We start from the raw sequence: 25,416 nt of genomic DNA, 5'->3' as shown, positions 1-25,416 counted from the left end.
TTGAGTTGGAGTCTCACTCTGTCACCCAGACTGGAGTGCAGTAGCCGCTCCCGGCCACCGCAGCCTCGACCTGCTGGGCTCCGGCCACCCTTCCACCTCAGCCTTCCAAGTAGCCGGAATTGCAGGCATGCGCTACCATGCCCGGCTAATTTTTTGATTTATTGTAGAGATGAGGTCTCACTGCACAGGTGGGTCTTGAACCCGCGTGCTCAGGCAATCCACTCATCTCAGCCTCCCAAAGGCGCGGGATTACAGGCTGAGCCACTGAGCCCAGCCACAATTTTATATTTTTATGACATAAGCAATTCTGATGAATAAGCAATTTTTAATAAAATTAAGCAAAACAAAACAAAAAATCCACACAACTGCTGTTAATGTCTTCCTTCCCGCCCTCCCTCCCTCCTTCCTTCCTTCCTTCCTCCCTCCTTCTATTTTTGCTTTCTACCTACTCAAGTAGTAATAAAAATAGACTTATAGTATACACAATTTTGCAACCTGTTTCTCACTTCAGAACATTTTTCAAATTTTCTTCATGTAATAAATTGCTTTCTAAAGCATCATTTTACTTTTTGAGTTGGACTCTCACTCTGTCACTGAGGCTGGAGTACAGTGGCACAATCATGGCTCATGGCAGGGGTCAGGTGATCCTTCAGCCTCAGCTACTAGACTACAGGCACATGCCATCTTGCTTAGCTAATTTTTTTTTTTTTTTAGTAGAGACAAACTTTCACTTTTTTTGCCCGGGCTGGTCTTGAACTCCAGGCTTAAGCAATTCTCCCTTTATGGCCTCCCAAAGTGCTGGGATTACAGGAGTGAGCCACCATGCCTGGCCTTTGAAGCATCATTTTAATGACTACTTAAATACATTATTATACAGCCTGTTGACTTTTTAAGGCACTTTCTAAACAATGACATACTAGACATGTAGCATTATTAAAGTAGTTGAAAAATGTAAAGATGAAGGACCAGATCATGAACTTGGGATGGCAGCAAACAACTAATTTTTTAGAAGTCAAAAATTATGTTTTTAATATTATTAATGTGGAAAAAGAAAAGAGCACTGACTCTCAGACATTAAGTTGCCCCTAAAACTGAATTTTAGCTGACATTAAACCTGGTCCTCTTTGAGAAGTACCAAGGACAACATTCTGCTTGCCAAACAAGGCATCTGGTAGGCAGAATTCTGGGTAAACCTCGATTCTCAACCCCTGTTGCTCATGTCCTATAATCCCTTCCCCTCGACTGTGAGTGGGACTTGTTAATATGATGTGATGCCACTCCTGTGATTGGGCTACACTATATGATAAAGGTAAAGAGATTCTGCAGAGGTGCCTAATAAGATCCCTAAGAAGTTGACTTTGAATTAGTCAAAAGTGAGATTATCCTGGATAGACCTGACCCAATCAGATAAGACTTCTTAAGAGCATTCAGGCCTTCTCTGAATGGAGAGATTTGAAGGCAGATAAATGCTCCCTCACAGTGGACTTTGAAGAACAAACAGCCATGTTGTAAGCTGCCTATAGAGACAGCCAGATCTGAAAGCAGCCTCTAGTTGTTGAAAGTGGTGCCCGGCTGGCTGCCAGCAAGAAAAAGGAGGCCTTAGTTCTACTGGAACAAAAAACTGAATTCTGTCAACATGCATGAGCTTGGAAGAGAACTCTCAGTTTTAGGAAGCAATACAACCTAGCACGCACCTACATTGCAACTATGTAAGATCTTGAGCTGGGCATACAGCTGAGCCATACTTGGAATCCTGACCACTGATCCTGTAGAATATAAATTTTTAAAAGCCACTAAGTTGTGGTAATTTGTTATACAGCACCAACCACTAAGACACCACAGATCAAGGCATTACTATTTGTTGGAGAAAAGGAGAGAATACATTGGGATGGAAAGGCATATTCATTTGACTGTTTTTGTTATATTCTTTGATATAGCAAAAAGCAGAGAGTGAAGAACTTAAAAATGAAGACCCTTGGTGTAAATCAGTACTGCCAGGTTATGAATATCAATTCCTTATCCCCATTATTCTACAAAAGCTTCAGATCATAATGTCTAGAAGCTTTTAAAACACCTAGAGAAAATCCTTGCTTTCTGTGTGAGAGGTGTATGAAAAATCTAAGTGCATTGGGTCTGAGACCCCCAAAAGAAGGATGATCATACCTTCCATTATACCTGTCACAGTGTTTCTTTCAGTAAGCATTCTCTTTATTAGCAAAAGTGTCACATTAAAGATGCTAAGATATATTTTCACCCTGCCTACTCCGATTCATTAGAACCATCCTAGAAAATGTTGGCAGCTCTTTACCCAGCAATCTCTCTTCTTGATTTAGGGGGAAAATGGGTAAGCAAGTTAAGACTCTAGAGCAGTGATTTCTAAACTTTTTAAATAAAAATTCACTTCAAAAATCTGTTTAAAACTATGGGTTTCTTTTACCATAGATGGGTAAGTATGCAAATAAGCACAATATTTCCAACATATTTGAGGCAATTCATGAAACCACCCCAAAGCACATTCATAGACTCCCGTTTTTAGAGTTCAGGTTAATAACTCAGCTCTAGTATAAAATCACGGAGCCACAGTAATCTAAATTAGTCTGAAATTGCCTACATGTGAATTATCTTTAGGGCCCCAATGACGCCCCCTGAATATCAGGAATAGGCCAAGACTGCCAATTCACCTGGCCTACTTGACAAGGTCCACTAGAACCATCAATAAGACTAGATTACATCCTATAACACTCCTTGGAAACATGCTGTAGCAATTCTGGAGGAGAGCAAAAGTAACTGCTGCAACAGTAGAAAGGAATAGGAAAATAAATCTTGACCCAAAGTTGCATCCAATTAAGCCAGGACAAGTTTCAGCTGATGTTCCTGATAACAAAATAAAGTCAAGAACAAAAGTCTAAATAGCCACACAGAAAATAACTTAGTAAGGTACCTCGAATGTGAGATATTATGTATTCTCACTGTTCAAAAGGTGACAGAATTTTCTTCCATTTTTCAATCACATTATAGGGACCTCTATAATGTATTATTGTCTTTGACTACCACACCACAAGTATAGAGAATTAACCATTTCACCTCCTCACATTTTCTATGAGCCAATAGAATGGAACATTAGCCATCTAGCAAGAATAAGGAAGATAATATAATCCTTTCTGTTTCCAAGGTATGGGAGGAGTCTGAAAACCACTGGCCCATGTGTTTCTATTGGCTGGAGTTAAGACTTTTTTTTCTCTCTCAATGCAACCCATGCTTATGTAGTTAAGACATTAAGGGAAATATTTCTATATAAACTTTTCTTCTTTTCTCTTTTGTACTGGGGTTTCCAACAGATGCATCCTCTCCTTCACCTTGTAGTAAATTCATTGGGACAGACTTTGTCCATGCACAGGGACACTTCAGTTTGAGTCAGAAAATGTCTATTCTGAAAGAAGATATCAAGGATTCCAAGTGGCCACAAATCCAAGATGCAAGTATAACAATGTTTATAAGGACTTTAAATATGCCATTTGACCCTCCAATATTTTAATTGAATTTACTATGGTATTTGTATATTTAAAAACCATACAAATTTTAGGAATTTGTCCTACAAATATGCTCATATAAAGGCACAAAATAAATGAACAAAGGCCTTCCCTGAAATATTGTTTGAATTTTTAAAAAAACCTCAAATATGTTAAATATCTATTTTTAGGGTAATAGTTACATAAATTATGATATATCCATAAAATGAAATGCTATACATAATTAAAAAAACCCAGTTTTGTTACTAATCATGCTTATATTTATATCTCTGACATCATATCTATCTTGAGTTGGTTCCAAACTCAGCGGAAAAGGAAAACAAGTAACACTTTATAAAGAGATACCATTAATACATTCTCACTTTTGAGGGGAAAAAAAACCCTCATTTTTTTCTATTCTTAGTAGTGGAAATCTCTAATGGACTTAATTCACAGGATACATAATGACAGGATTACCTAGAGAGCAGAGCTAGTAGGAACTTGATTGATGCAGTCTCAAACTTCAAATCCCAGGTTGAAAAAGCCTATGTGGTGATTAGTCCAAAGTCTCTTTATAGCTAAATAAGAACTAGAACTCAACAACAAGCCAGCTTTAGTGTATATTGACATGTGTCTCCCTCAGATTTCTGTCGCTCCTATGTTATTGAGATCAGGCAAAATCTGACAGGAATTTAATCAGATACCTGGATTTCACTGATAAAATTTCAACTATTTTAGTTAGCATTATACTATAACATGTTTTCTAGGAACTCTGAATAAACTAAGAGAGTGAACAAGTAATAGAGAAATTATGTTTTGAAACTTCAACACAGAAGAGTGGTAAGAACACATAATAATTTCTAGATGAGTTAAGAATCAGTACATCTGAGAGAACTTGCACCCAGAGTTCATAAAGAACTCTTATAGCTAAAAAGTAAGAAGGAAAATGACACATTAAAAAAATAGTATTACGATAGATGTTCAAGGTCCACTTATGAGTGAGAACATGATACTCATATCTTTGTTTCTGTGAGAGATCACTCAGTATTATAAACTCTAGTTCCATTCAGGTTGCTGCAAAATTCATGATTTTGTTCTTTTTTATGGCTGCATAGTATTTCATCGTGTATATGTAATACTATAAGAAAAGGATTGACAATGGTGGGAAACTATGGTAGGGGGCAGGGTGGGGAAGGGAGGTGGGATTAACGGTAGTCAATATCTGTCTGGGGACAGGGGGACACCCCTTATCAACCAGGGTGCCTGAACGATGTATATTTCTATACCTAACTCTTAACTGTACCCTACAAATGTAAAGTAAAAAATATGTTTAAAAAATATATAAATAAATAAGCACATATTTAAAAGAACATATAAGAGTGGTGAACAAACATATGAAAAGATGTTCAACAGCATTTAGTCATTAGGGAAATATAAATTAAAACCACTTTATACCCACTAAGATGGTATAATAAAAAAACACAGATAATAACTGTATTGTCAAGGATGTGAAGAAACTGCAACCCACAGCCCTCACACATTGCTGGTAGAAATGTAAAGTGGTGCAGTCACTTTGAAAAACAGTTTGGCTGTTTCTTAAAAAGTTAAACATAAATGTACCATACCAATAAGAAATTCCAGTTCCAGGTATCTTCTCAGAAGAAATTAAGTCCACACAAAGACTAGTACACCAATGTTCATAGCAGCATTACTCATATTATCCCCAAACTAGAAATTACCCAAATGTTCATCAACCAGTAAATGAATAAAATATACTTTTTCCATGGAATGGAACACTAGTATTCAATAAAAAACATCAAATTACACATACATACTACAAGACAAAGGAATATGAAAAACATTATGCTAAGTGAAAGAAGCCAGCTGCAAAACACCACATATCTCATTTATATGAAAGATACAGCAAAAACAAATCTATGGAGACAGACAATAGATTAGTGGTTCCTTGGGGATAGGAGTGAGAAAGAGGAATGACTGCAAATAGGATATTTGGGAATAAAAGAAATATGCCAAAATTGGATTGAAGAGATGGCTGCACAAGTCTGTAAATATACTAAAAGTCATTGAACTGTACACAATAAGATCTTAATAAAGCTGTTCTGGAAAATAAGGAACCAAGTATGAATTGGACAGCAAGCAATAACTGAAAATGAATGAAACTGAGTAGATACAATATTTTTGAAGGGGGTATGGCAATGTCCATATGGACTTTTATATACCATTTGACTCTCCACTATTTTAAGTTAATACAATACTTGTATATTTTAAAAATACACAAATTTTATAAAATTTTCCTACAGATATATTCATATAAATGCACAAAGTAGATGATCAAAGAGCTCCCCTGAAGTATTGTTTGAAAATTTTTTAAAACTCTAAAATATTTTAAATATCTATTATCCAGGTAATAGTTACATAAATTATGATATATCCATTAAATAAAATATATGCAGTTTTTTTTTTTTTTTTTTTTAGAAAGCAGGATTTATTGAGAGGACAGAAAAGCTCCCACAGTGGGAGGGAACCCGAAGGGGTTGCCCTATGCAGAATTTTTAAAGACATTAGGTAGCTATTTAGGAAAGTTGTGTCTACTATATATTGTCAATTTTTAAAAAAAGCTGTGTAACACATATGATACATTTCTCATTTGGGTAAATATATGTTTGCATATGCAAAGACTATGTATGAAAGAATATACCAAAACATCATCTCTGAAGAGTAGGAATGGGGAAAAGGGAATGAAGACTTTTATTTTTAATTTGTGTATCTTTCTCTACTATTTTAACTTCTCACAAATTACATGTTTTACTCTTATAAAAGCAAATTTAAATTAATTAATAAAATACCACTGAAAAGAGAAGTTAAATAAAGGAATCAGTTTGCCACCACTTGAGAATTAACAATAAATATGTTGAAACTTTCTGATGCAGAAAAACAAATCCTGCTTTATAATTAACTAACCATTTTGTGAAAAGGATTATACCAGTAGACCTTGCATTGTTGCAGTGAGGAGAAGATAGCTCTTAAAAGTTTCAGCATATAATATATGGCTTTATACAACAAGAGATTAAAAATGGTCAATTACTAGATAGCTCAATGAAGATATTGCTCTTAGAGGAAAACATGGACAATTTCCCACATGCTACAGATGGTGGCAATCTGTTCAGTATTGAGCTGCTTTTCTCTGATGGGGGAATATAAAAAGATCATCTTCACTTTTCTCTAAGTACATAACAGCAGGGTAGTAATAGTAACTGTTACCATTTATTCAGTGTCTGGCTGGGTACTTTACGTACACACATTATCTATGATCCTCACATCAACTCTGCAAAGTAGGAATTACTGTACTCTTCATTTGAGGACACAGGCTCAGAGAATTAAATTCCTTGCATGATAAACCATGAACAGCATGTCCTAATAGACCTAAGTCTCTTTCATGTCAAGGTTGACACTTTTCCACCAAGTCTTACAGTAAGATAGAGTGTGGTTAGAGTTCCTTTCATGATTTGAGCAGCCAAGTATTTTTACATCAAAGTTCAAAATTTTACCTGTTCATCTACTTCTTGAAAACTGTCAACATCAGTGCCGTTTGTTTCAAGCTTTCCACACGTGCCACTAAGAGATGAGCTGCTATCACTTATGCTGCTTTCGGGGGTACCTGTGACACTGTCACTAGCAGGTCGTGAAGACACAAAGAGGCTGATGTTCTCAAAATCATCATCACAGAGCCTGTTCTCAGTATCGACTTTCTGCATTTTTACTGGATTGTAGGGTTTTAGGAAGGAAGAATACACATATCCTTTCACAACTGGATAGGAAATAAAAAGAAAGAAGAGCCAAGGTCATGGGTATATTCTTCCTGAACATGTGTGCTTGGAGAAGTACACAGTGGCCCCTGGGAGAGTTTCCAAGTAGGGGTAGCTCTGGAAATAACTTACTTCCTGTATCAACAAGCCACCTGCTTGTACTCCCCAATGGATCTTTCTGTTCCATCACAGCCACCAACTCTCCTTCCAGAAGACTGATGTCGTATTCTTGTGTCGCATTGCACTTGCGCTTAACTTGATAGAGTTCTTCTGCATTGTACGTGGATAGAAGTTTGGAGCGGTGGATGTCAGTTTGACGTGGCATTTCTGACTGAGAGAAGTAAGGAGACGTTTTGGTTTAGATAGAAGTATCATAATATTCTCACTGAGTTGGTAAATATTTTTACTCCAGAGGTTTTTAAAAAATGTAGACTTCGTGCATTGATTTGGGTTATTTCAAGGTAGAGGTTTAGATCAAGCTATTATTGTAAAGTACCCAGTTGAGTTATTCTGTGAACCACTCTCTAGTAAGCACAGGAGGGCAGTTTTGTAGAGAAGAAAGAATAAGAAGAAGCAGGCAGAGGTTCTAATCCCTTTTGGATGTTGAGCAACTTTTTAATTCTTTGCCATTCTGTAAACAATCCCTTGCATATTAAGTACTTGATAAATAAAATCTAATTAATTCCATTGCATATGTGCAAGTCTTTTTCTGGGAAAGAGTATCAGCAAATTAGGCAGGAGTCAAGAAGCTTGTATCCCTTTGCAGCTCTGACACTAAGTGACTTTGAGAAAACCACTTCATCTCTGGGGCCTATGACACCTTATCTAGAAAATAAAAGATTAATTTATCTCTATAATCTCTTATTTGACAAATATTTGTTGAGTACCTATCTAGTGACAAACACCATTTTAGGCACTTTAGGGATGCATCATGAACAAAACAAAAAAATTCATATTTTTATATATAGCACATATGCAATCGTATGTACTGTACTATACATATAGTATAGAGGGTAGAAATAGATACTAACAAATTCTACACATAAGTAGGCAAATTACAGGATATTGGAATGGCCTAAATAATGTGGAAAATATGATACTATGATTTGGACACAGCAAAGAAGTGATATTCATCATTGTCATGGATGCTGCCAAACTCACCAGAATCTGCACAGGCTTCTTCTTTTCAAAACTGAGTTTTCTTTCAATAAAAGTGGTACTGCTATCTTTTACAAAATTCATGTTTTGAACCTCTTCTAGTACTCGATTCTGAATCTCAGAAATGTTTGAAACCAATAGTGGCACCTATAGATAGAAATGATATAAGCGTTGTTTCCAGATAACCAGGTAATCATATGAGATATTAATGTTAGTAGAGTTGCAATGAACAGTTGAGAAGGTATATAATAGCTCCATGGTGAAAAATTAGGGCAACTTTATAGCTTCTTGATAAAGAAGGTCTAATTTTCTATCTCTAGAAACTCCACTAAAATGATAGGGATAGTTTTTTTGTTTTTTTTGTTTTTTTTTAAAGATTCAAGCCTAAATAAAAGAAGAACAGAAGAGAAAAAAGTAGCAACACAGTTTTGGAAGAAAGGCCCAGGAATTGATGGCCGTAGGTATCTCCTATGTGGTGGGTTAGGGAAGTGGCAAAGGGAAAGCAGCTAAAACAAGAAACAGTGATTAAGGGCTGTTGGTTTTAAAACAAATCAGCAAATTCTTTGAAATGCTTTCAATCCAGAAATGGAGTTTATGTCCTCGCCTCTCATAAACTGGGCGGACATGGCACAGTGGTTCACACCTGTAATCCCAGAGACTCTGGAGGTTGAGGTTAGAGAATCACTTGAGGCCAGGAGTTCTAGAGCAGCCTGGGCAACATAGTGAGATTCCATCTCTAAAAAAAAATTTAAAAACGTAGCCAGGCATGGTGGCACATGTCTGTAGTCTCAGCCACTGAGGAGGCAGAGGCAGGAGGATTACTTGAATCCAGGAGTTTGAGACTGCAGTGAGATCATGCCACTGCATTTCAGCCTGGGAGACAAAAGTGGGATCCCAACTCAAAAAAACCAAACTAAACCAAACCAAACCAAACCAAAATTGGCGGGCCTTTATGATAGCCTCAATGAGTAGAATGTTAAAATGAATAGAACAGGAGAAGTGAGGTTGCCTGATTTTCAAGATTAGGCTAAAAAAGACCATGCAATTTCTATTAGTTTCTTTTGGGACACTCACTCCAGAAGCCTGTAGTCACCATGGAAGGAGTTCAGTAGCACTATGACCACCATATAAAAAGACCTTGTTAAAAGATCAAAGAGAGAGAAAGAGATGACTTTGGAGGTCCAGCTGCTCAAGTCTTCCATCATCATCCCATCACCAGCTTCAGACATGGACCTGAGGAAGTCTTTAATATGACTCCAATCTCAGCTATTATCTGACTGCAACCTCTGAGAATGACCAGCTTGAGTTCACTGAAACTCAGAACCATGATAAAATAATAAAAATGACTATTTCCTGTTTCCTACCACCATGTTTGGTGTTTTTTGTTATACAGTCATAGACCCTTGGAAGTGTTTTCAAAGCAACTCAATTCCCAGATCATTTCTCCACATCAATGAAGTTGTATGATTGTCTCTTTCCTGTCTTGGCAGAAGATAAAATTTTCATTTCTGCAAATGGTAAAACAAAGAGCCTTTAGGGGACATTAGGCACAAATAAGGGTGGGAGAATGATGTACAGAGAAAAGAATGGATGTACAGAGAACTCAGTGTTACCCCCAACTCCTGCAACCAGCCCCAGCCAGGCCTAGCAGCCAGACTATTATCCTCCAAACAGAAGTCTTAAAGAGTTGTCTCTAGATATGTTGACCAGTCCAAGAGGAAAGTCAAGGGACCCAAATGAAATGACAGCCAGATTATACTACACAATAGTGAAGCTTATAGTTTACAACTCCTACATAAGTGCTCACTGCCAACAATTAGTCTCCAACTTTATCAGTAGTGAATAATTAAGCATATCAAATATCCAAGGCATCCAATAACATGAAAGAATCTGATAAAAAGAAAAGCAACTTATATTAATTTTAAGAAATAAAAAAGACCCCTTGAAACTAAGAGAGCAGGCATAAAACTAAATCAAAAAATAGGTAGAAGTGATAAAGAGCTAGAAATTCAGTAGTAAAAGATGATAAAATTAGAGGAACAATCCAAGAAGTACAGAATGAGAAAAAAGAGAGAAAAGGAAGACAGAAAAGTCACCAATGAAATAATCAAAGGAAATTTCTAGAAGTGGAAGATATTAAAGATCTCACCCATGTCCAATACATCATTAAGTTTCATACTGAGAGGGACAAGCTGCAAACTTTCAGGGATAGCATAGGATAAGCACATAAAAAGAATCAAAAATTAGAATGAACTTCAGAGTTCTCAGCAGAAAGAGTAAATGCTAGAAGACAATGGAACAACAAAATACCTTCAAATTCAGAAAGAACAACTCAGAATTCTACACCCAGCCAAATTGTCAATTAAGTGTAATTATCAATTAAGTATAAAGATATTTTCTGATACTCATGGTGTCAAAATATTTACCTCCAAATTATCTTTTCTTAAGGAACCACTAAAAAAATGCTTCCTACAAATAAAGGCACAAAAGCAATAAATGGATAAGACACATTTTTAAACAAAGAGATCTTATACAGAAGGGAAATGAAAGGAGTCCTCAAAATGAAGTATGATCCCAGGATTACTGATAGTTATCAGATAAAAAGAACAGCTACCTCTAATTGAAGTGTATCAGAAAGCTCTCCCAGAGAGCTTTCTGCAAGAAGACACAATTGATACAGTATCTTGTCTGAAAATTTTAAGAGGGGATCAATTTAGTCAACTGATATAGTTAGGCAAAGGAAAATTAAGCAACTGATAAAATAAACAATTACTAACTTTAGAGAAAACAAAAGTTATGCATATAAGAAGAGCAATTATAGTGTTTTGGGTGGCTCAACCCTAGGCAGTATTGACTTTGCATGTTAGATATGTTTGCTTCTTCAAATTCATTCTCTTTTCCATCCTGCTGCATACTCTGGGAGGCTGGTCAGAATAGAATGTATCAACAGCTTTCTTGCTATCTGGCTTCCAAATGGGTTCAATAAATGAATAGCATCCATAGGGAATTAGAAGGGGGAGGGAAATGAGATAAGGATATTTATTTCCTAAGTTTGCTTTCTATAGTATTGACTGAAAGGCACATCTCCTATCAGGTCACCCTCTCCACACATCTTTCTCTCTGCACTTTCCTATAACCACTTCCTCCCATATCCCTTTAAATCTAGATGTCATACTCCTCACCCTCTCCCCTATTTGGAGCAGGGCTAAAGATTTTATTGTGTTATACTCACATATTTATAAATAGTTTCTGTGTTAAATCTTTCTTTAAATGCACAATTTGAATGTGTTGTTTTTCCTACTGAGATAATGACTGATACACAAGTTAAATACTTTAAGCACTGAGTGTGAATTCAATCAAATTTATGATATAACTGTATTGGAGAGGGGATAAAAATTATGTGTTTGAATATCAATGAGCTAAGGAAATAGAAAGAAAAGATAGTTAAATCATTTTTCATGGTGGAATATATTATGCCTAAAATGGAAACATAATGAAACGGCAATACAAGAGTCTTATTTTAAAATATAAAGGGAATGCTAAGAGAATCATCTAAAAGTGTTAAAAGGTAGGAACCACTGAGGAAGGAGAAATGAAGGAAAGGAAGTGATGGACAACTATTTTTCTTAACCAAGCCTGAACTACTTGGATCTTTAAGTTATATGCATGCATAACTCTGATAAAAATAAGAATTAAAAATTCAGCTTTGAATTCTTCAAAAAGTTAAAAATAGAATTTCCAAATGATCCAGCAATCCCACTTCTGGGTGTATATTCAAAATAATTGAAAGCAGGATCTTTAAGAGATATTTGCACACCCAAGGTCATCACAACATTATTCACAACATCCAAGAGATAGAAGCAACCCAAATGTCTGTTGATATATAAGTGGATAAACAAAATGTGGGAAATATATACAAATGAAATATTATTCATATTTAAAAAGGAAGGAGATTCTGTAACATGCTACAATATGTATGAACATTATGCTAAGTAAAATAAGCCAGTCACAGAGACAAACACCGTATAATTCCACTTATATGAGTTATCTAAAGTAGTCAGATTCATAGAAATAGAGAGTAGAATGATGGTTTACAGGAACTGGGGAGAGGGAAAATAGGGACTTGTTTAATAAGTATAGTTTCAGCTTTGCAAGGTGAAAATGTTTTGGAAATCTGATGCAGAACAATGTAAATATACTTAATATTACTACATTGTACACTTAAAATGGTTATGATGGTAAATTTTGGTTTTGGTAGATAATTAGAAATTAAAATTTATAGATTTATAGATTATTATTCTCATTTTATTCACGTTAGGACCTTGAAACAGAGGGATAAATTAATTTGTCCAAGGTAATATGGTGATGAGTGGTTATTAAAACAAAGCACTCTAGTGCCTGAGTCTGTTATTCAATCACTATTCAATTCTGCCTTTCAGAAACATATATGTAAATAGCTATACAAGATGTTACCATTGGATAAGCTGTGTGAAGGGTATATGGAATTTCTGTATTACTTCTTACAACTGCATATAAATCCATAATTATCTCAAAATAAAAAGTTTAAAAATATATAGTACATATAAAATAGAGAATGAAATCATTTTAATGAAGATAACCTCTCCAAAATGCTTTTGACTTTAAGACGCTAGTAATTTCTCAAAAACAAAGTATCTCTTTGCTCCTTTTCTGCTATGAACTACAATATAAAGATCCCTGAATAATTTAAAAGAGAAACTGAAGACACCTTTAAAAATTCTATGATTCAAAGACACTAAGGTAGCATGATTTTTCTGACTAGTAAGTTCCTGCCAAAACTCAACTTTATTGTTAACTTATGAACTTGTCTTCTACCATGACTCCAGAATGAAATAATCCAAAGAATCTGCAAATTAAATAAATTTCATTGTGAAAATAGCACCCATAAGAAATAATTTTTAAGTAAACAGTGTTTGGGCAACTGGATACTCATCTGGAAAAAGATAAAGTAATAATGGAAAGAGAACTAGTAACCGTAACCCTCCATGAGGAGACTTACTGTGATAATCTAAGGTTATGGTGATTACTTTTTTGATATTAGAATTTATACTTTCTTACACAAATATTGTTACATAATAAACCAGCATACAATGTATATAGATTGAATATTTAAATAAAAAATATAAAACCATAAATATATGAGAGGAAACATGAGTGAATGTATTTGGAGCTTCAAAATGTGGAATTCCTCCCTGACCTTCAAAATCTAGAAACCATAAAATGAAATTAATAAATTTGGCTACATTTGAGAAAACCCAAACATTTGCATGACAAAAAAACGCAAGTTAAAGACAAGAAGTAAACTTTGAAAAAATAGACTCAATTTACATACCAGACAAAAGATTCATCTCACTAGTATATACATTGCTTCTAGAAATTGAGGGGAAAAAAGGACCAAGAACTCAAGAGAAAAAAGACATAAACATCTAGCTCACAGGAAGATAAATATAAATAGCCCTAAAATGTAAACATTTTCAGTCTCACTAATAAGCAAAAAAATGTAGATTAAAATTACACTTCAAACCTATTTGACTGACAAAAATTCAGAGTAACTAGCACTTTCAAACGTTGCAAGTGGGAATCCAAAATGGTACAACTGTTAAGGAGGAAATCTGGCAATATCTAGCAAAATCACTTGTCTTTACCCTTTGACTCAGGGATCCCACTTCTAGAAATCTGTTTTACAGACATATCTGCCCAAATATAATGACCCTGGCATGATTTGTAATTTAGAAAAGTTTGGAAACAGTCCAAATACGCATCACTGGGGATAGGTTGATACAAAAATGAATATATATTGTATAATTCCATTTATATGGTGTGCAAAACAGGCCAAAGTCTATGGTAATACAGGTCAGTAAAATGGTTACCTTGAGGGTACTACAGCCTGGGAGTGGTCATGTGTGATCCTTATGGGGAACCAGAAAGGGCTTATATCTTGACGTAGGTGGTGACTACAGATGCACATATGCAAATATTGATTGAAAAGTACACTTCAAACTGGTACACTTTGTACTATCTAAGTCATAGTTCAATTTAATAAGTTCTAAAATATGGTGCTCATCAGGGAAATACAAATTAAAACCATAATGTGATATCATTTCACACTCACGAGTATGGCTATAATGAAAATAATTTGAAACCCATAATCATTACTGCTGTGAAGGGAGAATAGAGCAGCCATTTTGGAAAACAGTCTGGCAGTTCTTCAAAAAGTTAAACACAGAGTTAGCATATGATCTAGGAATTCTACTCCAAATTTATACTGTACCCAAGAAAAATGAGAACATATATTCACTAGAATTTTAATGTAGTCATATTAGAATGGCCCAAAGTGGAAATGACCCAAGTGCCCATCAGCTGATTAATAAATAAGTAAAGTGTGGTATATCCATACAATGGAATGTTATTTGGCAATAAAAAGAATGGCGCACTGAAACATGTTACAAGTATAAACCTTTAAACGTTATGCTAAGTGAGACAAGCCAGTCACAAGGAGTCATATATTATTTGGTTTCATTTATACAAAACATCCAGAATTGGCAAATCTGTGGAAACAGACAGTGAGGTGACAGTTGCTTAGGGCTGAGGAGGTTGAGGAGAAATGTGAATGGGTATAAGTTTTCTTTTGAGGATGATGACAACATTCTAAAACTGTGGTAATGACTGCACAACTCTTGTGAATAGACTAAAAATCACCGAATTGTGTACTTTAAAGGGGTAGAATGTATGGTATATGAATTATATCATTATAAAATTTTGACCAAAAAAAGTAGAGAACTAGTTACACATTATTATACAGCCATACGATAGATTACTCTAAAACTGTAAGAAGAGTGTGAAAGTCTACTAATACACTGAATGAAAACATCCCCAGAATAGATTGTCAAAAAGCTAGTTGAGTAATAGTGTATATAATATGCTAGTTTGGGGTTTTAGTTTTAGGAAATGAAAAAATATATTTGCATCTATTTGATAGGAGTGAGGGATGGGGTCCTAGGGGAACATGGTGGATTTAAGACTTCTTATATGTTTTTACATAGTTTTCACTTTTGAACCATGTAAATATAACACCTGTTTATTCAATTTAATCTAATTCAAAGTATAAGTTAAAAGTTAATTAAATGCACAATAGAAGATAAAGTAGGGGGAATTAATTCTGCTCCACGTGTTGTCCATTGAATAGCTAATCAGCTGAATGAAAACTCATATATTTGAAATGAAGAGCCAAGAAACAAAACTGATTTTTAAAATTGATATCAGGTTGTAAATATCTTCCTTCCTCATCAGAAAAGTAATTATAAATTATACCATAATGGGAAGCTGAGCTACACACACACACACACACGCGCGCACACACACACACACACACACACACACACACACACACACACACATCAGGCTTTTTTTCCCCAGAGAAAAATAAAAGCAAAACAAAGACTGACTTAACAGTTATCCTGAGTCTGTCATTATGCTGAGATGGACTTCTTTTTAGAGCCGTATCTTAAATAGTCATGACTAACATCTAAGAACCATTGATTGAGAAAGAATACAAAATATAAATTGATAAGTCTTAGTGTAGCAGCAGGCCAGTGGAGTAAAGCTGAAAGGTGTTTGGTATTAGAAAAGGAATCTCAAAAAAGAGAAAAGAATTATAAATGTCTAAGTCACAGTAAACCCTGAACTAGAAAACTCCCTTTTTAGCTTCCTATGGGGGAAGAGAGATAAGGAGTAGAAGACTATCTGGCTTTAAACACACACACACACACACACACTACACACACACACACACACACACACACACACACACACACACACACCACACCACACACACATACACACATGCACCACACCACATACACATGTGCAAATTCTGAATAGGGCTTGTTTTGCATGGATGTGGTTTCTAGTAGCTCGGGTAGGCCAAGATAGCTGGGTGCTGGTGTTGTGCTTACCAGTACCACTGTGGAATAAGCCTGCTGTGTCTTGAGCATTAGGTCCCTGAGGAGGGTGATAATGCTATGCAGACAGTTCAACAGAATCCTCCTAGCAGCCTGGTTGAACACCTGGAGCTCTTCCACAAGCTGGGCATTGAGGGCCTCATACTCCTTTTTCGCCAAGTCTGACTCATCTCCTGCTGACCGCTGCAGGTAGCTGTTGTAATCCAGCAGTTTGTCATAGCGTTTCTGGATGAGCTTGTGAGGCCCTGGGAATAAGTACAGCAGGGCTGACAGAGGGGTCAGGATGAGTCTTTGTAAGTGAGCTGCCTGCCAAAAGAAAAAACGATCCCATTATAGAGACAGGAACAATTCCTACCATGTCTAGTGCTATAATCAGAAAGCTTACCTTTTCCCTGGAGGAGCACAAAGTAAAATAGGAAAAATAGGAAAGCGTCTAGTCAAGTTAAATGGAATCTGATCATTTTTGTGTCTGGCTAAACCTATTCAAAGACTTAAAACAGAGACTTTAGGCTGTAACACTGAACCTAAAGAGTAAACAGAAAGAGGAATACAAAAGTAAAAGCCTGCTCACCCAAAATATAATTCCATCTTTTTTTCTACAGTCATTGGTTTCGTTATGGGAGTCATGTCCTTCAACACATTTTCCTTCCCCTATTTTCTAATCCCAGAGTCTGCACATGGGGGCAGGGGTTAATCTCCAACCTTTGTCTACCAAGACTGGGTAAAAGATACACCATGTCACTCCTGCCCTTTGCTGGCAGCAAAAGGAGTACAGTTGGTCGTATAGGAGACTGTACCCTATCTTCCTTATCTTGCTACATCAGCCTCTGGGAATTTATTTTTGGTAGTAGAATTTTATCCTCTATACAAAGAGTAACACTTAATATAGATATTTCAATCTTGAGATAGAAAAGACCACAGTTACAACTTCTTTTAAAATACATGGAAGTATTTAGTCGATGCTAGTTCTGTGACTTAAATTGTTACCTTCATAGGTCTGAATTATTAAAAGTGAACTTCATATCAATGCGCAACTCATGTCATCACCTGATAATCCTAGATTTAATGTCTTCTATGTCTCTTTTGTCTCCCTCTATTCTGAAATGCACTGGTAACCTATATTTACTGACTTCCCTGCTTTACCCCTTATCATATATGCCTAGGGTACATAATTAAGTTATGATAATTTGGCCAGACTTGGTAGCTCTTACCTGAAATACCAGTATTTTGGGAGACCAAGGTGGGAGAATTGCTTGAGGCCAGGTGTTTGAGACCAGCCTAGGTGCACAGAGAGACTTTGTGTGTACAAGAACTAAGATAATTAACCTGGTGTGGTGGCACACACCTGTAGTACCAGGTACTTGGAAGGCTGAAGCAGGAGAGTTGCTTTAGCTCAGGAGTTTGGGGCTGCAGTGAGCCATTATTGTGCCACTGTACTCCAGTTTGGGTGACAGTGTGAGACTCTAACTCAAAAAATAAAATAGAATATGTTACAATAATTTAGAAGTAGTTTTCTTTTTTGTTCCAAAAGATGTGCTAGTGAGTCAGTATCTGAGCAGCAGTTTGTATTAATTAACTTAAATGACCTCTGGTAACTATCTGAGCTCATGGGAAATCTAGGAGAGAGAGAGACCAATCTCTTATTGGCACCAGTAATAGCCAACACAGATTAAATTTGATGTCTAGCTTATGAGATAATCAATATACACCTACAGACTGTTTAATGAGTCCCTTGACTAAGCCAAGAATCTATTTACTATATCTTGGATAAATTATTGTGTTTGTGACTTGACTGAATTGTACAGGTAATCTAATTATACTATCGCAGTTATAATTGCAATGTATATATCCAATAATTCATAGACATAAACTGATTCACTAGTACATAGGAATTGTGGTTGGTACCAATAAGAATCAGATTTTAGTTTAATATTTTGTCCTAACAAAATGAGTAGATAAGTATCACTCACAGTAAGATAAGAACAGCTGCTCTGTCTTTAGATAGGTTTTGAGTTCTTAATATTTGATTTTTAAAAAGAGTTCTGTGTATATTAGCCATTAAAAAGTTACTTTTGTATTGGACTTTCTCATAATTATTTTAATTTGGTTTAATTATCTTGTGTGTTTATGCAAGGTAGGCAGGATACCTTCTTTCTGTTAAAGTCTAGAGCATGCTTGCTGAGGAAGAAGCTACAAACCACGTTCTCAGGTGGTACTCAATAAATATTTATTGACTTAATAAATTGAAATTAAACTAAAAAGCAAGCCTAAGGACTTTTCTAAAATAATCTCCTTGTAACTAAATGCAGAAAATACATAAAGACCTAGTCACACTTTTTCCAGTAAACTTATGCTGTAAAAATGTATCTGTCTATCAATCATCTATCATCTAGCTACCTGTTCATTCATCCATCTGTGATCTACCTATTTATCTATCTATTGTCTCAGGTCAGATATAATCCTGACTTTCCATTCCCTGGTGCTAGAAAAGCAAGATGTGTCTACATGGTTTTCTAACAGGTTGGGAGCGATATCACTTCCCAGGATTTGGAAATATGTGAGACTCTTCACTGGTTGCCACAACAACTTAACACAGGGGGATGTTACTGAGATTTTTGAGCCTGGTGGACAGGAATGCTAAACATCCTCCAACATAATGACCACTCAGTGAATATTTGTCTGACCCCAAATGCCAATGAAGCCAACACGAAAAATGCCACTTTTAAGATGATGAAGGAATCTATTATATCTTCCTCTTTTCTTGAAATACTACAATAAAGTAATAATACCTATAGCATCACAGAGCACTAAATCAATATCAGAATTACCCAGACTAGCTTACTACTCAAATATTGTATTGACCCAGGCATATTTTTATGACTCCCAAGATATACCTTATAGAACTTTAAGACAATAAATATTTTACCATATAAGAAATAATATGAGAGTCTTAAGTAAAAGCCCTTTCTTATAGGAAAGTTTTGCTTTCCAGTGCTTGTCATATCTTCAGAGAATGCTTTTGCTCCTTCTGTTGGACTCAGAGCATTTCCAGAGACTTCTTTAAGAAAATCACAGCTTTCTAACTTAATAAATCTTTAACATAACATATGCAGACTTAAGCTAAATATTGATTTTAAAAGCTGCTCTGACACTGAATATCCCTAGAAACACAGTCTATGGTCCTCTTAAATTTCTATTATAGTAAAATCCTCACTAGTCCACTTTAAAAATATTTAATGATTTTAAAATATCCTGTTTAAATCTACTAATTTTGACATTAGCATTTACTTTAGTATGGGCTTTATTTCAGACTACAGAAAAATAAATGAAAAGCAACTTTTCCTTTAACCTCTATTTAACTTGCATTTATCTGTGACAATAAATAACTTACAAAGTCATGACAGAGATTTAAAGCATTATTTGGGGTTTCTGAACAACCCCTTTCCTCCTCATCTTTGTTGTATAAAATCTCCCGAAAATCCATTACACTCTGCAGAACCCAGGGCATGGAGTCCTGAAATCCAAGAACAAAGTTACAAAAAAAGCAAGTTCTGAGGTCAGTATAATTAAACGTATCTCACATGTGGATATAGTCATCATAACTCTTCATTAAAAAGAAGGAATGATAATAATTTAATGAATACTCAGTAAAATCAGGTTACTTATAAGAACCTATTTTCGTATTTTTCTGTCACTTCCTCATAATACTCTGTATGCAACCCTCTTTGATTAAGTCGAGTCCCTCTAAAGTTTCCTCATTGACCATTCTTAAGCACACAATTCTTACAAATTCCTTATTTTAAAACCACTCCTCTTTGATTTATATTATTCATTTCCCTTAGTGAATTTAACACTCTCTTTAAGAGAAGATTCTCACATTTTTGTTGAATCAGTTGATGGAAATGGAAGACTTTCCTATAGGTGTTCCTAAGAGGCATTTACTTCTTGAAAGATACATAGAGGATAGGGTTCCCATTCCCTCTGACTGTTATACTGGGTTTTGTTTTTTTGCAGAAGACAGTGCTTTAGAAAAAGAATTGCAAACCTAATTGTAAAATTACGCTTCACATTAGACAATAAAAAAGGAAAGAATGATGTGTGAAACCTTATCTCCAAATCACTGTGCCCGTCAACTTAATCCTCTGCTGGTATATTTTATCTATGAGTGCAGATATCTGCTTTCATAAACAGATATCCAAGAGAAAAACTTTTGGAAAATGGGTGTCATTTAATAACTGATTTACATGTAACCCTACTAACTTTCTATGTCTCATAGTCGTAATCATTGTCAAGATGTTAAGAAGTTTCCTCTTTATGAGACCCTTTAGAAGAAACCTCTGTCTGGTCCAACACTAACTGGTTGGTTACAATCAGTGATTCTCAAGAGGTTCAGGACAACTTGTTAGTGGATTGGAAATTTATGAGGGTATTTTTGTCTTTAGGTATAATCTTGTGGGAGCATTTTTATATTTTTGTAGCTCATATAATTGTGTAGTTTGATTTATTTTCTTTTATGCTGATTTTTATACTTATTTTAGATACGGGAAAGTTATGTGTTAGTACAATCAAACAAGTAAAATGTCTACATTATGAGAAATTTTGTATTAATGAACTTATCTCTATTATAAAGAAAACATGTGGATGGTTTGTGTGGCAATCACTGGAGCAAAAGTCCCACAATATAGCCATTTGGACTAGGGAAAACGTAGAGCAGGTAAGAGGACAAAAAGCAAAACTCGAATCCTTATATTTCTTCCTTTCCTAGGAGTCTATAGTCTTCCAAGTTTGATACAGTAAGTGCCATCATATAAATGAATGAACAGTCACATTTGCTTTTCATAATAAGTATGGAAATCAATGCATTCTTGTGGAGACATTGAAAACCTACCTGCATGTGTTGAAGACAGAATGAAACGTTTTTCACACAATGCCTCACAGTCTTTTCTAAAGATCTAAACAGTTTCTCTTCCCTGTTGAAGATATTATCTTTCACCTAAAATATATATGAGATTATTTATTTTCATAATTGAAATGAATATTTAAAAAGATAAATAGCACAGGCCACATTGGTCCAACACATTATAAAGAAAATCCTTGTTAATATGAAAACCTTTCATGATATGCTGACTGTCTTGACACAGCACTTTCTGTGTTGACACACTGTCCAACTGATGTTCAATTTGAATAGCAAAATCATGTCCTGCAGCTTAATTTGATTTTAAAAATCTTTTGTTTTTTTAGTTCAATTTTTTGTTGTTCATTTCTACATAACTTCACCTATGTCATAGTAGCTGTAGGACTGTAAAACTTTTCTCTTTAGTTTTTAGTGATATATATTGTGTATGTGCTCAAATTATACTACATTTTAGGGTTTATAAATTTGATATATTGACTGAAACTCATTATTTTACTTATATGATTCTTTCCAGTTTATTCCACAGTGCTTACTTAGAAAATATTCCTAGATTCGTGCTTAAAGAAATGTGGTATTTCTTTATCAACTCAAATTTGAAGGATGACATATAAATCTTTGCAAAAGTTGTCAGTTAAGGTTAAGAGTTAAGACAGTGGTCATGTGTTCAGTTATTTTTTGTCATTTTACATGTACATTTATTCACATTCAGAAAAATGTACTTTTTATGTGGTGGTCTGGAGGAACACAACCTTATTTTTCCTATTAATGGTAAGAAGTATTTCTTGGCAATCAAAATGGCAACAAGACAAGATGGAGCCAGCTTCATGCTGGCAAAATCTGTGTGAACATGCAAATGTTTTGTGGAATAGGGTATGTATCATTCAGTTTGGCACTGAGTAATAACTGTAGTTGTTCTTGGTTCACAATTTTTTAAAAATTTAAGATGGTTGTCCTTAGAACTGAATGAATAGAAAATGGCGATATTTTATCTCATTTTTAAACCCCTTAATATTGTTTATCTAGAAAGCTTTTGATTAAATGGGCAGCAGAGTTCTTTGTAATTCACACAAAATCCAACAACTTCTGCCTTAAAATTGCCATGCTCTGACTCAGTCTGGTGTATACAGCAATATGCTGGGGCAGATTTTTTAAAATGCAGTTTCCAAGGAGCCATCACCAGATATTTTATTTTTTATATCTTGGCTGAGATCCAGATGATTCTAAAGTAGAAGGTTCAAGAATCATACTGTGAGGAATATTGCCCAATTCTACTTCCCTATAACCAAGTCTTTTTCATGCTGTTTTCTTTTACTGGAATATGTTGCTGTTCGTTTTCTGCCTTGAAAAATACTGTTTATTTTGTAAGGACTGGTTCAAATGTCACTCCTTCTATAAATGCTTCCTTTATTCCTATCTTTCCCACTGTAGAAAATTAATTGCTTCTTCCTATGTGCTCTTATAACCTTAGTTAATGATTCAGCAATTCTCTCTACTGACGAATTTCAGGTGTTTCAGATTAAGTATTTTTGTCTTAATGATAATAGTTAACATTTATTAAACACTGACAATGTTGCAGACACTGTGCCAAGACCTTTCTTCCATTTTCTCATTTTAATTCTTATACATGTATAATGGAATTATGATAAATCCCATTTTAAAGATAATGAAACAGAAGCTTCAGGAGGTATAGCAGAGATAACATTCCCCCTGGTGTCCCTTTACTGATAGAACCTAAACCTCTAGTTTAAGTTGTAATGCATGGCTGCCCTACTAGAGACTACATTTTGAGGACTCCCTTGCAGTTGGCTCTGAGCTTGTAACTGGGTTTGGGCAAATGGGATGTGGATGAAGCCGTATATTTTATTTCTGAGTCTTGGCCTTATAATATTTCCTTGGGATTTGAATGAGTACATGGCAGGAACACAGCATCAACCAAGCAGACGAAGACAATATATTTAGAGAAAACACTGGCAAAACTGGGTTTCTGAAGGATCTTTTGAAGCAGAGCTCATCTGGACTCACGTGTCGGGACTATTAAAAGAGAGAAATAAATGACTACCCGATTTAAGCTACTATGCCTTGGCATCTCTTATGACAGATGTGTGGCCTTTGCCCTAATTAATATGCAGAGTTAAATAAACTTATCTACGGTAATAGGTAGGATCAAGATTCAAGCCCAAGCAGTCTGAATTCAGAACCTACATCTGTTCATCTTTGTATTCCAAATTTCCAACATAGTGCCTGGTACAAGAGAGTTCAATACATGTATGATGAATTGAATAGAATCTTCCTCTTGGGTAATAGCTTTATACCCTAACTCTACCAATATTTCACCTGAGCTGCTGACAAGTGCAAAATTGATTGATTTGAGATTTATCTCTTCTCCCGTCTAGCCTATGCAGCTGATTTTCTGATTAACAGTAAAATGCTTCATTGCTGACAGTACATCCTCTCAAAAGATTAAGGGGGGAAAATCTAATTAATACCCCTTCAGGCTATTTTAACTACAATTCACTTTTAGTCCACAGTTGAAAAACATAAGAAGCTGATGACAAATATGTTAAAGAATATAACAACGTATTCAAAAGGCTGCCCAGAATTAGAGCCTGCCTATTATTATTCCTCAAAAGAATTGTCTCGACTCAGAAGCAAAATCCCAAACAGTGGGAAATAATTGCTTGCACTACATTTACACATGCCTATGGGAGCTAGTCTCTTGTTAAATTAATTTCCAATTTGATTTTATTACTGTTGTCTTTAGTTGAAATGTCTTGATTGTCCTTTCCCTGATCTGTGAACATGTACCATAAATGTTCCAAACTTCCCACAATAAGTTCCACATTGATAGGAGGAGCGTCTTATATGCAATGGACCCAGTGAGCTCCTAGAAGGATATGAGGAAGTAAATACAAGAATGATTCAAACTATGTGTTCTAAAAATGTACATGTTGGCTATGGTATGGTAAATTCAGTACAGTCACAAGAGGAAATGAGAACGAGGTTTGGAAGGAGAAAGTTTATTATATTCACAGGGCTCAGAGAGACGGGTCAGAACCATGCCACACAGGGCAAAGAACTAGGTTTTGGTCAGGTGGCAGAGGCTAGGAGAGAGGAGCTTATTGGGATTTTGGAAAGGTAAGGTAGGTAAGAGTAAATAGTTTAGGATTGGCTACTTGGAATAATTTCAGTGGGCTATAGAGGAATCTCTAGTTGCCTGGTACCCAGCCCTGGGATAATTTATGGCATGTGAAATATTGACTTGGTGTATAAGAACTAGATAAGGAAGTGGTTGAAGCTGTAGACTCATAATTGATTGGTTTACATATGAAAATTGTGATCCCGGCCATTTGCTATCACTAAGAACTGGCTAGCTCTGGATGGGTCAGTTCCTCTTCAGTCAGAAAGCGATTGTAACATGTCAAACATTATACAATACAGAAAGTAAAAAATATGATTAATACATCATGCATTAAGGAGTTTACATCACACAGGAAGCAAGAAGTCTGCACATTCAAAGGTAAATAAAAAGGCAATGATCTAACATAATGATGATATTTTTTAATAATGACAGCAATATATATTGAATACTTACATGTTGTATTAGCTGATTTCTTTTCTTTTTTTTTTTTTTTGAGAAAGGATTTTGCTCTGTTACCCAGGAAAGACTGCAATGGCATGATCATAGTTCATTGTGGCCTCAAACTCCTAGGCTCAAGAGATCTTCCTGTCTCATGCTGCAGAGAAGCTGGGACTACAGATGTACACCACCATGCAGGCTAATTTTTGTATTTGTGTATGTGACCCAGGCTGGTCTTGAACTCCTGGTCTCAAATGGTCCTCCTACCTCAGCGTCCCAAAAAACTGGGATTACAGGCATGAGCCACCATGCCTGGCCTAGGTGCTTTTTTCATATACGCATCACCTCATTTAAACCTCACACCCATCCTGTGTGTTAGATAATAGCATAATCCCAATTTACAGATGATTACATTGAATTTGTCATGTGC

The 25,416-nt window shown here is 35.5% G+C and overlaps 1 protein-coding gene across 1 annotated transcript in view; it reads right to left on the bottom strand.

Moving 5' to 3' along the window:
• The window catches only part of ARHGEF38 (Rho guanine nucleotide exchange factor 38), a 135,516-nt gene that overhangs the window by 3,821 nt on the left and 106,279 nt on the right, over positions 1–25,416 (bottom strand). The window contains exons 8-13 of the mRNA XM_008051478.1: positions 21,383–21,487; positions 19,886–20,008; positions 16,489–16,800; positions 8,498–8,641; positions 7,469–7,667; positions 7,079–7,338 (exon numbers count right to left, since the gene is read on the bottom strand). Coding sequence (XP_008049669.1) covers positions 7,079–7,338; positions 7,469–7,667; positions 8,498–8,641; positions 16,489–16,800; positions 19,886–20,008; positions 21,383–21,487 — 1,143 coding nt within the window. The remainder of the gene's footprint in view (positions 1–7,078; positions 7,339–7,468; positions 7,668–8,497; positions 8,642–16,488; positions 16,801–19,885; positions 20,009–21,382; positions 21,488–25,416) is intronic.

This window comes from Carlito syrichta, unplaced genomic scaffold, assembly GCF_000164805.1.
Source record: "Carlito syrichta isolate Samal-C Ts95f unplaced genomic scaffold, Tarsius_syrichta-2.0.1 Scaffold176108, whole genome shotgun sequence".
NCBI lineage: Eukaryota > Metazoa > Chordata > Mammalia > Primates > Tarsiidae > Carlito > Carlito syrichta.
The sequence above is the reverse complement of the archived record's forward strand: the minus strand, read 5'-3'. Positions and strand labels throughout refer to the sequence as shown.